The sequence below is a fragment of the Lycium barbarum genome, chromosome 10, assembly GCF_019175385.1.
Source record: "Lycium barbarum isolate Lr01 chromosome 10, ASM1917538v2, whole genome shotgun sequence".
Taxonomy (NCBI): domain Eukaryota; kingdom Viridiplantae; phylum Streptophyta; class Magnoliopsida; order Solanales; family Solanaceae; genus Lycium; species Lycium barbarum.
The window spans coordinates 1,864,390-1,879,431 of record NC_083346.1 but is presented as its reverse complement, the minus strand read 5'-3'; the positions used below and the strand labels follow the sequence as shown (position 1 = coordinate 1,879,431).

General features: G+C 34.4%; 1 protein-coding gene across 1 annotated transcript; it reads left to right on the top strand.

Moving 5' to 3' along the window:
• The first annotated feature begins 3,423 nt into the window (after positions 1 to 3,423).
• Positions 3,424 to 4,301, top strand: LOC132615256 (uncharacterized). The gene is made up of 3 exons (XM_060329823.1): positions 3,424 to 3,684; positions 3,774 to 3,926; positions 4,026 to 4,301. The coding sequence occupies exons 1-3, from the start codon at positions 3,424 to 3,426 to the stop codon at positions 4,299 to 4,301; spliced, it is 690 nt and encodes a 229-aa protein (XP_060185806.1).
• Positions 4,302 to 15,042: the final 10,741 nt, after the last annotated feature.

Below are 15,042 nucleotides of genomic sequence, written 5' to 3'. Positions count from 1 at the left end.
CCATTTTGGAAAGTAGTTATCAAATTTCGAATTTGTTAATTATTAGTTGGGAAAATCTAATTACCTATAATTCAAGGTCAAGACGTCAAGTGTCCCGATCATCGCCTCATTAGGGTAGGTTGAAACTCACTTATCTCACGAAATTTAATAACAAAATTAATATCTTACCATTTTCTAACAAATAATAATCTCTCAGAACTCATTAAATCTAATTACAATAATACGGACTTCAAATATTACATTTGGTAATTTCATTATGATAACAGTCTATTTAAAGACCTTTTACCCTCTTATGAGAAGCAAGTGATATAGAAAACAAAAATAAGTCAAGCTTCATTATCCTTATTTTGCTCCAAATTTCTGACAAATGGCTTCTCCAAATCAAGAACTTGACCGGTGAGTTCTTTTCCATTTCTCCTTTTTTCCCTTCAATAAAGAAAGATAAATTAGCTATGAAATTCATCACCAATCTATAACTAAAAAGTGCGTAGCTAACAAGGACTTTTTGATAATTCATGGCTAATCTATGATTAAATATAGCTAGTGACAGATTTTTATTGTTTAGCTATAGAAGTTGTTCGCCGCTAATTCCTTTTTTTTTTTTGTGTGTGTAATATATATTGTTATTTATTTAATAGTCTTATGAGGTTTTCATGGTGCTTACACTTCTTAGTGAGATCGAGGTGGAAAACAGAGAACTTATCATTGAAAATGAAATGCTACTCCGCGAGAATGAATTGCTGAAAGAAAAGCTGAAGAATCTAACTTGCCCTATATGCGATATCGAAAAGTTGCGTGAGAAGAATGCTCATTTGAAAAGACAGGTCAGCTTCATATTGTCAGTGTATATATAAATTAAATCCTATAGATTATTGACCTTATCTCAGTTTTTTTTGCAGTGCGAAGTGCTGTTGCGTTTTGTCCAAATTAGGAAGAAAATACATGAAGAGAAGTAGAGTTGGCTCTTGGAACTTCCAGTGAGATTGCATGATTACCATCGTTTCAGTAGTTCTAAAAATTAAGTATTTGTAGCTCTCTCTCTGGAAGGGCAATTTTACTCTTATATAGTAATTAAGTTCATCAAGTTCTAATGGCACTCTAGTGCTCATTTTCAGATTTATGGGCTATCATTTTTATATCTTGATGAAATGATCTATTAGTGTTCTCTTGAAATTATATTGTATCTGTAAAAAGGTATGAAAATAAAATGAAGAAAAAACCAACAAAATTAAGATACAAAATACATCGGGTCTCATGTTCAAATCTCAGTACAGAGGCAAAAAGTATAAGGTCATTTATTCAAGTTTTGATGAACAAAGTTATTTAGTACTTGTGGTCGGTAAGAGGTCATACGGGGTCAATCGCACAAATGCGCCTATTTCGGGGTGGTCTTTAATATTTGCCCATCGAATTTGTGGTCTTTAATTTTTGCCCTAGAACACTATTGGCACGACATAATTAACTTAGATTTCTCTTGGCAAAGTTTACGTTTAGTTTCGGCGTATGTATCATAACATACCACAAGTTATGCCGGACAAGACAACTTTCAACACTCAACATAATCTGAAAAACGGCATAAGTTTAGATTAAGCTCAACAAAGTTTACATTTAGCTTTACATATGTATCATCACATCCACACAAGTTATGCCTAAAAAGTCAAAACTTTCAACACTTAACATAAACTGAAAAATTCTACACAACTTATGCCATATAACTTAATTCCTACAGAACACCAGCTTCGCTCGGCATAAGTTCAATTTCCGAAGATAAAAATGTTACAGAACTTATGCCGAGCGAAGCAGGTCTGCATATTTTCATTGAATAAGCAACAAGGACAAAAATTAAAGACCACTGATATCCGAGGCTAAAATTAAAGAACAGTGTGCTTGAAGGGCATGGAATTAGGGGTGTTCATGGTTCGGTTTGGGTCGGTTATTGATTAAAATCATAACCAAATCAATTTAGTCGGTTTTTAAATGTCTAAAACCATAACCAAACCAAATAAAATAATAACCACCGGTTTGGTTATTGTCGGTTTGGTTCGATTTTTTGGTTTATGACTAGCAGCCATGAGACTTATTAGTAAAACATTAAAAAGTTGAAAAAAGACATGTCTTTTTTTTTTTTTTTTTGTTCAAATGATAAATTTTATTTATAGTTTAAGGTAGAATATACATCATAGAAACATTTTCACTATTAGTGATAGTGTTGTACTCAAGTTACCCAAAGTTGCTAAACTATTACATATAGAGCTAAAAACTAACTTAGTAGTGGCTGCACCATTTTTGTCATCTTAATACACATACCTGGAAATAAAGTAGAGCATAAGATCTTTTAGTTGTTGTTACAAACATACATATTAATTAAACATAAACACTACCTAAAATGAAAATGAAAATATATGAAATAAAAAAACTTTGTGTAATGATCCCAAACTTTGGGACAGTACTTGCATTTTTCCCTCAATTCTCCCATTTTATTAAAAAAAACTTTGTGTAATGATCCCAAACTTCAGATGTTTTTCTATCATTATCCCCAAGGCGAGAGTCTCGACTACAAGGAGTTTTTCTTTTCTGCTTTTTAGGAGGATTGCCCACGGAAGAAGTATTAGGGCATTACTATGTGATTGAGTGGCAACAAATGCTGATGTTACTGAAATATTTTCTATAGGAACCTCCAAATCTACGACCTCTATCCTTTTCATATGAAAAATATTAGAAGTTTAGGACCTATTCAGACAGGAAAAAAGAAAAGTATAAATTAGGAAAAAAAAAAAAACCTAAAATCAAATGGCTGACAAAGCAAGACTAAAAATTTAAGTTAAAGACATTAGACTCTAACGTGAGCTTTTGTTAGTAGGTTTACCCTTAACACTTAAAGGGCTCGTTTGGTTGGGAAACAACTTATACCGGGATAAGTTATCCCTGGATTAGTTATTCACCCTCAAGGTGGGATAAAATTAGGCTACAATCCTGGGATTAGTTATTCCGGATTTTTATTCCAACCAAACATGGGATAAGGAGGCATTAAATTTTTATCCCGGGACTATTTTTACTTACCCTTCACACAAACAACTCCAAAGAGTTAAAAGACTTAAAGACATGGGCTTGGACTGTTAGATTATGTAATTATTTAGTCAAATATATTTTGTAATCTTCTATTTTAGGATATCATATGTTAGAATTATTTAGTCAAATTAGTTCCTAATTTGTAGCCTACAATTAGGTTGTAAATCATGTATATCAACCCATTCAAGGTAACAAAATAATCAAGGAAAACATTCTCTTACATGGTATCAGACTAGGTTCTCCTAAATACCCTAGCATCCTAAAACCCTAGCCCTTGGCCGCCGACCCCCCCCCCCCCCCCCCCCCTTTTCTTTTCGTTTTCCTCTTCTTCGGCTATTCTCCCTCCTCTTTTCCATGGTTGACACCTCCAAGTTGCATCCTGCGACTACCGTCACCAATATCAAATCATGCATCCCTATTGTGCTTGACTACGAAGGAAGCCAATACAATAACTGGGATACCCTCTTCAAACTCCATTGTCGTGCAAACTTGGTCATTGACCACATCCTACCTCCTGCCTGCCCTACCTTGCCACCACCGGCAACTGCAGCCGAAAAACTTGCTGCTAAGGCCCTATGGAACGACTGGATGACATTGTTCGCCAATGGATATATGGTACGATATCGAATGATCTTCTCAACACGATCATTCATCAAGAGGACACCGCAGCCGAAGCTTGGGACCGTCTTGTTCATCTCTTTCAGGACAACAAATCGGCTAGGGCTCTTGCTCTTGATGCAAAATTCACCAACACAAAATTGGTGGATTTTCCGAATGTGAAAGCATACTGTACCAGGCTGAAAGTTCTTGCAGACAATCTCGCCAACGTCGGTCACAAAGTTTCCGACGAACGACTTGTGCTTCGTCTTCTGCGAGGATTGTCGGAGGAATATAAAACTTTTCGCACGACGGTGTAGGACCGTACTCCTCTCCCATCTTTTAACGTTGTCCGGTAGATGCTTGAGCTTGAGGAGGATAGCCATGCCGAGGACGCCATTCACGACTCCGACTCGAATGCTGCTCTTGTTTCCCACAATGTTACTCCTCAGAATTTCTCAGGAAATGGACAGCCCACTAACTCTGCAAATAATTTCAACAATCGTGGAAATTCGCAGAATCGTGGAAAGAAAAATAACCGCGGTCGCAGCGGTGGCAACCGTAACAACCGGGGTGGCAGCGGCAATAGACAAAGCAGCGGCGGGGGCAGCTGCACCAATGCACAAGCATACTAGCCCCGTGCGGCACAACAGCAGGGACCCGCTGCCTCGTCGTGGTATTTTCCACCGTGGGCAGCGTGGGGGCAACAGCCGTGGGCCACTCCACCGTGCCCGTACCCCACGGCTGGGTGGCAGCAGCCCAGCGGTTGGCAGCAGTCGCGTCCAGCTCCTTCGCAGCAGGGAGTTCTTGGTCCTCGTCCTCCATAGTCGTTCTACTCGTCAGCCTCGTCATCACATGGTGGGTATGCGCCCACAGATATTGATCAAGCTATGCACACAATGTCGTTGAATCCGCCCGATGACAAGTGTTGACACCCAATTTTGTCCCACCTTTCCTCCGAAATAACTATTTCACGCTCCTAATATTTTGGCAACTTTTTTAAAAAAAAAAAATTATTTGCATTTTTTTTTCTTTACTATAATTATTAGCTTTTATTAATACCAGCATTTCATTATCCTGGTGTAGTCACTACTGTTATTATCTTCTATTACAATTACTAGCCATTATTATTATTATTATTGCAATTATTATTATTATTATTATTATTATTATTATTACTATTATTATTATTATCATTATTATTATTATTATCATTATTATTATTATTATTATTATTATTATTATTATTATTACCACTATTCGTTACTATTATTTATTACTAGTATTATTATAATTTGCGTTTCAGCATTTTTTATCACCTTCTGCATACGCATCACATTTTATTCCGCACAATTAAATGATAGCGTTTATTTATTGTTAAAATATTAATTGCACGGCTATTACAACATTATATAATTTTATTACCTGAGCCCTAATAATTACATATTTTGTATTAGGTAATATTTTGTCACACTCAGTATATGGTTAATTAAAATAGGCCTTTTATTTAAGTTTAGAAGCCAAACTATTTCTTGCACTCAGTCTGTATTTTTGATTTACCTGACCCAAATCAAAGCCCAATCAACTCATAAACATTTTTTGGACCAGCCCATATTTTGATTTATCAAATCCAATTTTCGGACCAGTCCACATTTCAATTTACCAGTCCAAACCAGCCCATACCCGGTCCAATTTCGACCCGACCCGTTGTTAATTTAACATAGGGTTTCCTTCATCTTTTTTCCTTCACCAGCCGCACAACACCTCCCCCCTTTCTCCCTTCTCTTCATCTCTCTTCCCTCTCTCTTCCATCTCCATCTCTTTCACGCCTTTGTCCCTTCTCCCCCCCCCCCCCCCACTTCGCTCTGTCCCCCCACGCCTCTGCCACCTCCACGTGAAGATCTGTTGAGATTTCAACGGATCCATTTTTTTATTATTCATTTTGAAAACTTAGATAATTCGAAATCCCACTCAATTTTCAGATTTTGAAACCCAAACAAACCCTAGAAATTCCCCTATAAATAGGAGTTTCGGAATCCATTAAGGGGGATTTTTTTGGTCACGAAATTCCCCAAGAATTAAAGCTTGAGCCGTCTTGAATTCCTTAAAAATATTAGTTTTTAGTAGTCAAGAATACCCAAATCAATTTTTTTGTTTTCATTCGACTTGTTGCTGCCGCGAATCCGAGCATCGCACGCTCAGATTTAATAGTTTTCGAGTGTAGATTGGAAACCCCCCACCCATTTCGCTGCACCCAAAGAAGGTAATTCCCCCTTCCTCTTTTTCCATTTTTCGCATTTCCTTTCAGTTTTAAGCTATCTGTATGTATGTGTTCTTATGTGCCAGTTGAGTTAGCTAAATGTGTTTCCTTTGTGTTAGTTTGTTTAATAACTAAGTTTGTTTATATGTTGGTTTTAGCTTAAGTTTATTGAGTCCTGTATATTAGCTTAGCTTAGTTTCATGCAGTCCAATGTGTCTTATGTGTTATTATAGCCTAATATATTAAGCATGATTTAGTTGTTTTTTTTTTAGCTGGTTCAGTTAAATACGCCTTAGGTATTATGTTGGCCCTAGTCTGCCTATATTAGGCATCTATTGTCTTGATTTTGCTTAATTCATCATGATTTATATGGTGTTCTTGTTAGGATTAAGCAGTTAGTTATTGTGTAGTAAGATTTAGATGTTGCTGTTTTTCTTTAATTTGGCAGCAAGGCACATATTAGTCTAGTTACTGCCTATTATTTGCTTAAAATGTGTTTTTTTTGGTTATTGGTTGCTGGTTTGTTATTAAGATAGATGTGGTACTTGTAAACACCTAATTTTTTACCGAACATAAGTTTTTACACCCTTTTAGCTTTTAAATATTTCTTTTAGATGTAGATTAGATATTTTGATTTTTATGTCAATTTTAGTTAGCTTTAAAAATTGAAAACTTTAAAAATAGAGTCACATTTCAGAATAAATCTCGTTTTCATTTTTATTTTTAAGAGAAAAGAAATTTGAAAAAAAAAAAAAATCCAGCAACCTAAACTACCCCATCACCCTCACGTCCCCATCCTAAATTAACTACCCAAGACCCCTTCCCCAACTCCCACTCTCTCAATCCCTTTTTTTTATGCAACCAAACACACACACACACACTCCCACTCTCACACGATTTCTCACCAATACACATGCACACAACCATCTACACATACGGACACCTATATAAATGCATATCCACGCACAGAAACAGATAGATATACAACCACAAAACCAGAAAAAAAGCAGAGGAGAAGAAAAAAAGAAAACGTAGGAAGAAAAAAAGAAAAAGAAGAACAAGAGAGAGTAGGAAAAAAAAAAACACACAGAAACGTAAAAGAGCAAACACACACAAAAAAAAAAAAAAATTCTTAAAATTCGAGTTTGAGGTTTCCGTTGGTGGTTTCGAGTTCGTGTACTTGAAGTTAGTCGTTATTAACTAGGAAATCGGTAGAATATTGTAGCTTCATATTATTATTTTTCAGCTAGATATTTACGCAAAGGTAACAACCGAATCTTTCTAGTAGTTATTTGGTGTTTTTTTTTTTTCAATATATAATACATGAAGAAAAATCCGTTTTGGCTCTGTTTAAAATCTGTTGACGCTTTTGTTGAAGATCATGCATGTCTATTGAAGGTTTTGGTGATATTATGAACATGATGGATGAGTTTTAGTGGTATTTCTTCTTTCTTTCTATTTGCTGAATGTTAAAATGTTTAGTGATTAATATTTCGTTGGATTTATCTGCATATGTTTGTTTGTTTTTCCATTTTAATAATGAGTATAAACTGATATAAATCTTTTAATCATTACTATTTAAATGTTTCAAAAGTGAGTTGAGAACTCTAACTGCTAGTACACTTTTAGTTATGAAATTAAGAAAGAGAAGTTTATGTTTGATAAGTTATATGATATAGACAACTGAAACAGTTAAATGGAGGTTTGATTTTTATTACTAATGTGTTAAAGGAAACGAATAATTTATGTATTTTAAGTGCTTTGTTGCGGTGCTCCGTTTCAATACTTTAAAAGTTAAAATCTAAATTTATTTGTCTTTAATCATTATTATCATAACATGGAAATGCCCTTCATAGTTTGGGTTTTTGGATCTCTATCGTTGAAATAATTTGCATGAGTATGAATATTTTATTTAATGCTCAAATATTGAATCTTTGTAGGTCGAGTTCAGTTCTTGCATATTTTCTTTAAAAATTTATTTTACTCGTCTCTTTATCTCAAATTATTAGGGAGCACTCTTAGGTTGATAACATTTTTTTAAATGAGCAAATATTAGTCTAAGCATAACCGTGCTTAAATTATTAATGATATGTTCGGTGTAAGTCTTATCAAAGAGTGAAAAGGGGACAAAATAATTGTTTTGGATTAATTACACCTTTTGACCTAAGATTTTAAATAAAGATAATTACCATTGTTTAAATAAGGCGAGTAGGTTAAAAATTCTAGGTGCGATACACAAGTTAAGGTCGCGTTTACGCGTCTAGCTGGTGTAAGTCGAGGCTGAGGTCGCAACTATGCGTCTTAGTCAAGACTAGTAAAAGGTCAATAATATTTAAGCGAATCATAGGCATAGCTAAATAAACACATTTTCTTCAAGATTAATTTAAGCCGAATATTAGTTGATAAAGCGACCGTGCTAGAACCACGGGACTCGAGGGGTGCCTCACACCTTCCCCTCGGTCAACAGAATTCCTTACCCGGACTTTTGTTTTCGCAGACCAATAAAAATAGAGTCATTTCCTTTTGATTAGGGATTCATAAGGTGACTTGGAACACCAAAACTCAATTCCAAGTGGCGACTCTGTAACAAATAAAATAATCCCTCTTCAAAACGTCACTTTAATTGGAAAAACCCTTTTAAAATAAATTTAAATAAATAAATTTATTTATTTATTTATGAAAAAAAGGGGGTGTGACAGTACTATGGTCTGATCAAATGAGTTACTAATACTATAAAAGGTTTAAACGCGTTAGTATTAAGTATTCAGTCTGTTTCAGTCAATTGTGGGTAACAAATGACTTTGATTTCCTGAAAATTTACTTCAACATGGAAAGAATCTGGTTTTACTGTCAGTAAGTGTTCAAAGTGTTTGCTATTCTCCTTATCTTACAAAATGGCATCGAGAATCTGTTTTTGAGACTGTCGGATGGATAAAAACATGATTGAACTATAACTAGTTAACCAGATTAAAAGGGCATAAAGCTTACATCAGATGAGTACCTCTGATAATAAAACATTGCTTGATTGTTTGCTGTAGAGCTGATTTGCTTATCCATATAGGGGTGTTGATTGTTTATGATAAAAGATTGGTTAAAATGGTTCATGGCTGGGTATTGACCTGTTTGTCTGAGGGGGATGTCATCGTTCTTAACAGATTAGGAGTTTTGAAAGTTTAAGTGTTTGCTTAGCCTTAGTAAGCATAAAAGGGAAAGCTATGTGTGTTTGGCTGTAAAAAAGGAACTTGGAAAGTTTAAATGCAAGGCTAATAAAATCTGGACCAAAGTAGTAAAATGTGAGGAAGCCTCCTAAAGAATCATTTTTTTTAGTTTGCAATATATTAAAAGATATCTTCTTATTTTTTCTTTCCGGGTTTTCAAGTGCGCATAATGCTCGTTTTAGCTCACGTCAAGAATATTTCACATTATAAGTCAACTTTTCTGTCAATATCCATTCACGAGGAGTAATGTTTGTTGTGGCATTTGTTCAATCAATTCTGCTAAGAATATTCAGTGATCTAATATGTAGACCTTCTCGGACAAAAATATTCGGTGATCTATACTATTCTTTACTGATTTTTCAATTGGAAAATAAACCCATTTGTTGAAGCCTGGCCAAGAGTAATTCATATTTTGAAGATAGATCATGGCCGTAAGAAGCTAAATTAGTTGTTCGGCAATATTACCTGAAGAAAATTCAATATGCTTTTTTTGGTCATCACTTTATCTGGCTTTGATTGTTCTGGTTTGTGGTTAGCAAAGTTTTGTTAATCTGTTTTGATGCTAGTAAATGTGGTGGTGCAAGTTTGCCTATTTTCTAATGTTGAATTGTATTCCTCTGACTTGAATACGTATGGTCTGGTTTGGCTTGCTCTATGCAAGCATTTGAGGTCTTTGTTCTATATTCATATATTCTGCCCCTTTTTTAATTGTTAGAATGGGTAGTAGGAGTAAGAATGCAAGCAGCATGTGGCGTTATAAGCAGTAGATGTTTTACGTGGGAAATGGGTATATGAGTGTATATTTTGAGTTTATTGTGGTTAGCACATTGATAGGAAGGTTAGTTGGTCATTACGGATCAAGCCTGAACCCTCCCCTGTGTTAGCTATGCCTGAGATTCATGAAATCCCTTGGAACTTGTGCAACATCGGGAAGACGGGGGCAAAATCTTTCCGATACTAACCTTCTATGCATTCTTATGATTGTGTATACATGAGATATACCTAAAACATACATAGTATATGCACAACCTATTGAACTGCTTAAATTTATATTTTGTATGTCTAACCTTATTCCTGGATTATATACTAATCCTTTTCTTTTCATTTTTTGCATGACCACTGTCACACCCCTTTTTAACCCGGTGGAGTCGCCAAGCTGTCACACCCCATTTTAACCCGGGTTAAAGTAGAAGTATGACGTATTGGAGATTCCTGTTATTTTGTTTGTTTTGTTTAAAGGAGTCGCCACCTAATTATTCATGGTGAATTAGGACACCTAAAGTTTATTAAAGTTATGTTTAAAGTTAACTCTGTTTAAGGTCTGCGAAACTTAAGATTCTAGGTAAGGGTTCAATTAGTCTAAAGGGAAGGTATTAGGCACCCTTTAAGACCCATTAACAATGGTTAACCGACCGGACTAAAAATTAATTAGGCTAAATGTAAATATAGTATTATAGAAAAAAGGAAAGCAGTTTTGTAAGTATGGCTAAAGTTATAGATAGATATGTAAGAATGTTATTTAAAATAGAACTTGTAAAAATAATAATAATTTGTATAAAAGAGTATTTTATAATGTTGTTTTGAAATACGACTTATAAATGTTGTTAAGATTTTAAACGAAAGTAAAATGATATTGTTTAGAATGATATTTGTGGAAGACATAATAATTTTGCGTAAAAGAGGAAAATGTTAAATGATATTTAAGGATATTGTTAAGTCCCTAAATAAATAAGTAAAAGTATAGTAATGTTATCCAAAAAAATAAGATTTGTAGATAAACTAGGATGATTTTCCTATGAATAATAATCTTTTAAAAAAAGGTAATTTGACGCAAAATGATCTTTAAATAAAATGATATTATGTGAATGTAAATGTCTAGACTTATGTTCTTAAATACAACGAAAAGGCCATGACTTTCTTTCATTTTCTCATTTTTTATTTAATAAATTTGACTAAAAATATGTATAATTCTTGAAAATGTATTCATAAAATATACTTGAATTTATATTTACATCTATCGAAAAATATATTGCATTACAATGTGAGTTCTAGAAAATTGTTTGTAACGTGATATAGAGCGAGAACGGACATAGAATATACATTTTTAATTTTTTCTTGAAATATTATAAAGACATGCTCTTGAAAATCAATAACAAGAAAACAAGTGAAGCTTATGGGATTGATCGGTTTTCCTTAAATTAATTAACCATTGTTAAACTAAGCCCCACTATTTTGTTAAAATTCATCTGAATTAGGAAAATAAAATAAGATGTTAGTCATACAAAGCAAATAAAATATACAGCAATAAAATAAAGAGAGTAAAAGAGTAAATGGGTTTGGCCCATTTATTAAGGCCAACAGCTGCAAACTCTTCATACTATTGGGCTTCGGCCCAGATTTATATATTGCTGCCGACAGGGGGTGGACACGAGAGGAGTCATGTTGGGCTTTAGCCCAACGCCAAATGCGGAAGGATATGACGAGTCGCTTGGACTCGTATGCGAGATGTCGTGCAAAAAAAAATGAAATGAAAAGGATTAGTATATAATCGACGAATAAGACTAAACACGTAAAATATACCCTCAAAACAGTATAGCAAACACCAACAGCAATCTCGTCTCAAAATTTGCACTAAAGCAAAGAATCAGTCTAGCTGATTATAGCAAACACTTTCTCTCACGTTTCCTAATAACCAAACCCAATGATTATAAAACTGAAAAGATGATATTTTTTAACTAATGCTCGCCAGGAATGTAACTGGAAGCTATGTGTTTGAGGGGGATTATCTTAGGCAAATTATCCTTATCTTAGCAGTACATCAAGAAGAAGAGAAGGGAGGAATAGAGGCACAGACATGTCATTCAACTTATAAAATAGTATTTAACTTTAAACCTCAATTATCATGGAGAATGTTCAATTCCTCTAGACAGAGACAACTGATCAGGGAAAGAGGAAACAATGAAGGACCAACAGACATAGGTTATGCAGTTTAAGGACTTAATGTAATCATACAAAATTCATAGTTAAAGTTCCTTCCCTCATTTCTTTTAAGCATGGTTGTGTTCACACTTATCATACTTATTCTTATACAAGTTTTCTCTTTTGAAGGCAATGACTAAACATAGTTGAGTCCAATACCTATGTTTCATACACACATAGAACAAACTTAACCAATGCACAGCAAGGTCTTGATTCGGAAAAAACAGTTTTCCCTATGCAATGCACCAAAATTAAACAAAAGAGTTCTACTTTACCAATTTGCATCATAAATGTATATCGTTATAACTGCATAATGTCCATCTGCATCTTACAGGATGTTTGGGAATTACTAAAGCTTAGAATAGCACATAATTACTTTGACGCAGAGCTGACCAATTTAATAACTCATAACGATAGTTAATAAAGCACATTCTTGCATATTTAAAGCCTATTTAAGTACTCAAAGATCATACTGCTTTGATACAATTCAAACTGGGAAATAACCTCATATTTAAGAGAAGAATGATTACTATTAAAAGCAGCTCTTTAGCCCCATATGTGTACTGGGTATACTTTCATATACGCATCTTAATATATACATGATGGTTTCTATTCATGTAGTAACCAATGATAATAAGTTTGTTACAGCAAAGTCATTATGGGAAAATCATAAACTACTCATGAAATGTGAAGAAGCAAGGTTAGATAGAACAGTTACTATTTGAAAATTCTTTATTGGGTTTGAAGACGAATATGTGAAAGATTTAAAGCTCAGATTTCAAAGAGAAAAAGGCCTGGAAGTGAGATTTGAAACACAAGTTGAATTTAAGGTGAGAGGAGACAGTGCTAAAATTAACCATACAGTGGGTTCTATTAACATGGTTTCCCACATCCTTAAGAATAAACAAAAATACATTATAACTCGACAAAGCATACTTTCTTCTTTTCTTAATGATCAATCAAACAGGCAACCTGTTAACTTCATACCTAACTTAATTCTGATCTTAATGATCTATGGCCTCTGTTATTCTAGAATGCAGATCAAGGCAGCAGCTTTGCTAGCTACGGTTGAATCAAAACAAACAGGAATCCCAATGTTAACATGCTAACGCGAGTATAAAGAAGTAGAATTGAAAGAAATGGAAAGAAGGGGAAAATTACTAAACCAGTGGCCTCAACTTAGCAAACTAAATTAATGCGTGAATATGCTCAACTGAACCAGACAAACTCAATACAGGGGATAAGTCTGATATGCAGTGGTTTGATTAACTAGATTGGACTATCATTTAAGTACACCTAAATGAGCTAATTTCCATGTTCGACTAGTTCAACCTAACATGAACATGTTTATGAAAACCGAAATGTAAGTAGCTTGAACTAGAAAGGGATCAAGTAGACTGAACATGCACAGTTAACATGCTGAGTTTCATGTTTAAAATATACAGATTACACTAATACAAGTAAGTTGTATCATACAGGCAATCCCAACGAACTTATCGCGAAAAACAGTCCATGAACACAACAGTTGAAGCTAAATCAAGTTCGTCGTTGTTTTGAATAAGCGAATAGTCATGTGATGATGCAGGGGATATTTGTCCTTTTAAAACAGTCGTAGGTAATGTGAGATATGTTAATGGATACTGCTAACCACATAGAGGGGAAAAAAAACTGAAACTCGACTGAACATAATAAATGTGCTAATCAGGATATGAATACCATGCCAAACAAGTAATGAGATTGACCCATGTTGATTTTGAACCTATTTAAACATACTAAAACAGCAGATACGCAAGTTTAGACCAGGTTGTAAATGGTAAAGTGGTCAAAATGCCATACAAGAATGGTAGACAAGCAAGGCTGTTTATACTAAGAGTGCATATAATCAAATAAAATTTCACATAGACTCCTAATTTAGGGACAGTTATGTCAAAAACTCACATGGTCTAAATCAGTATTCAAAACAGTCATTTTGAGTCAATCATTTGAACAACTAAATCAGATTTTTATCTAAGTATGATAGCAGAATAATCAAGTTGACATCCAGTACATATTAAGGCAAGAATTATATCTAAATGTGTTAATGCCTATCATAATTTTCTAACAGAACCTACCACATACATAACTAAATAGGGAATGCAACTAACAATTCAAAGCAGATTATATTCATGACAGGACATATTCTTTGAAAAAGATAGAGTAAAAGAGAGGTAGTGTCGGCCTGTTCTAATCATATACATAATATACTCAAAATACACACACCATGGTATGTATATCATATGTATATCGAATGTATATCTTTTCTTATCTTGATAATCCACTGTATATCATACGTATACTCGGTTTTAAATGTGTCCTAAGTTCTGGAAATTCCGTCTTACGCATCCGAATTACAATGGGCAATTTTCAAATTCAATTAACGATTAATAACCTATCCTAACAGCTCCCAAACATCAAACAAATAACGCGACGACAAAGAAACTACATAATCACTAAACATACAGTAGAATAAACTAAAATATTAACCCAAACAGAAGCTAAAGACCATGAGTAATAAATGTATCGAAGTTTACCTCTTGCGAGTGCAGTGAAGTGAGGCGTCGACGGCGTCGAATCTACTCTCTCGTTATGAATAGACCCGAACCTTGAGCCAAACGAGTCCGAATGAAAGTATTCCGGATTTTTTGTGAACTAAAGTTTTGTATTCACTTTCGGGCGAATTGAATAAAATGCTAGAAAGTAGAGAGTAAGGATTGCTATTCAACAGTGTTGTTTTCTGTTTATCACCAAAAAAATCCTCCCTTATCTCCTCCCAAATTCGGATTATTTATAGTATTGATTAGGGTTTAAGGGAAGAGAAAGAAGAGCGTGGGAGAGAGACGAAAAGGGGAAACAGGAGCGTGAGGCGTGGGGGACAAAGTC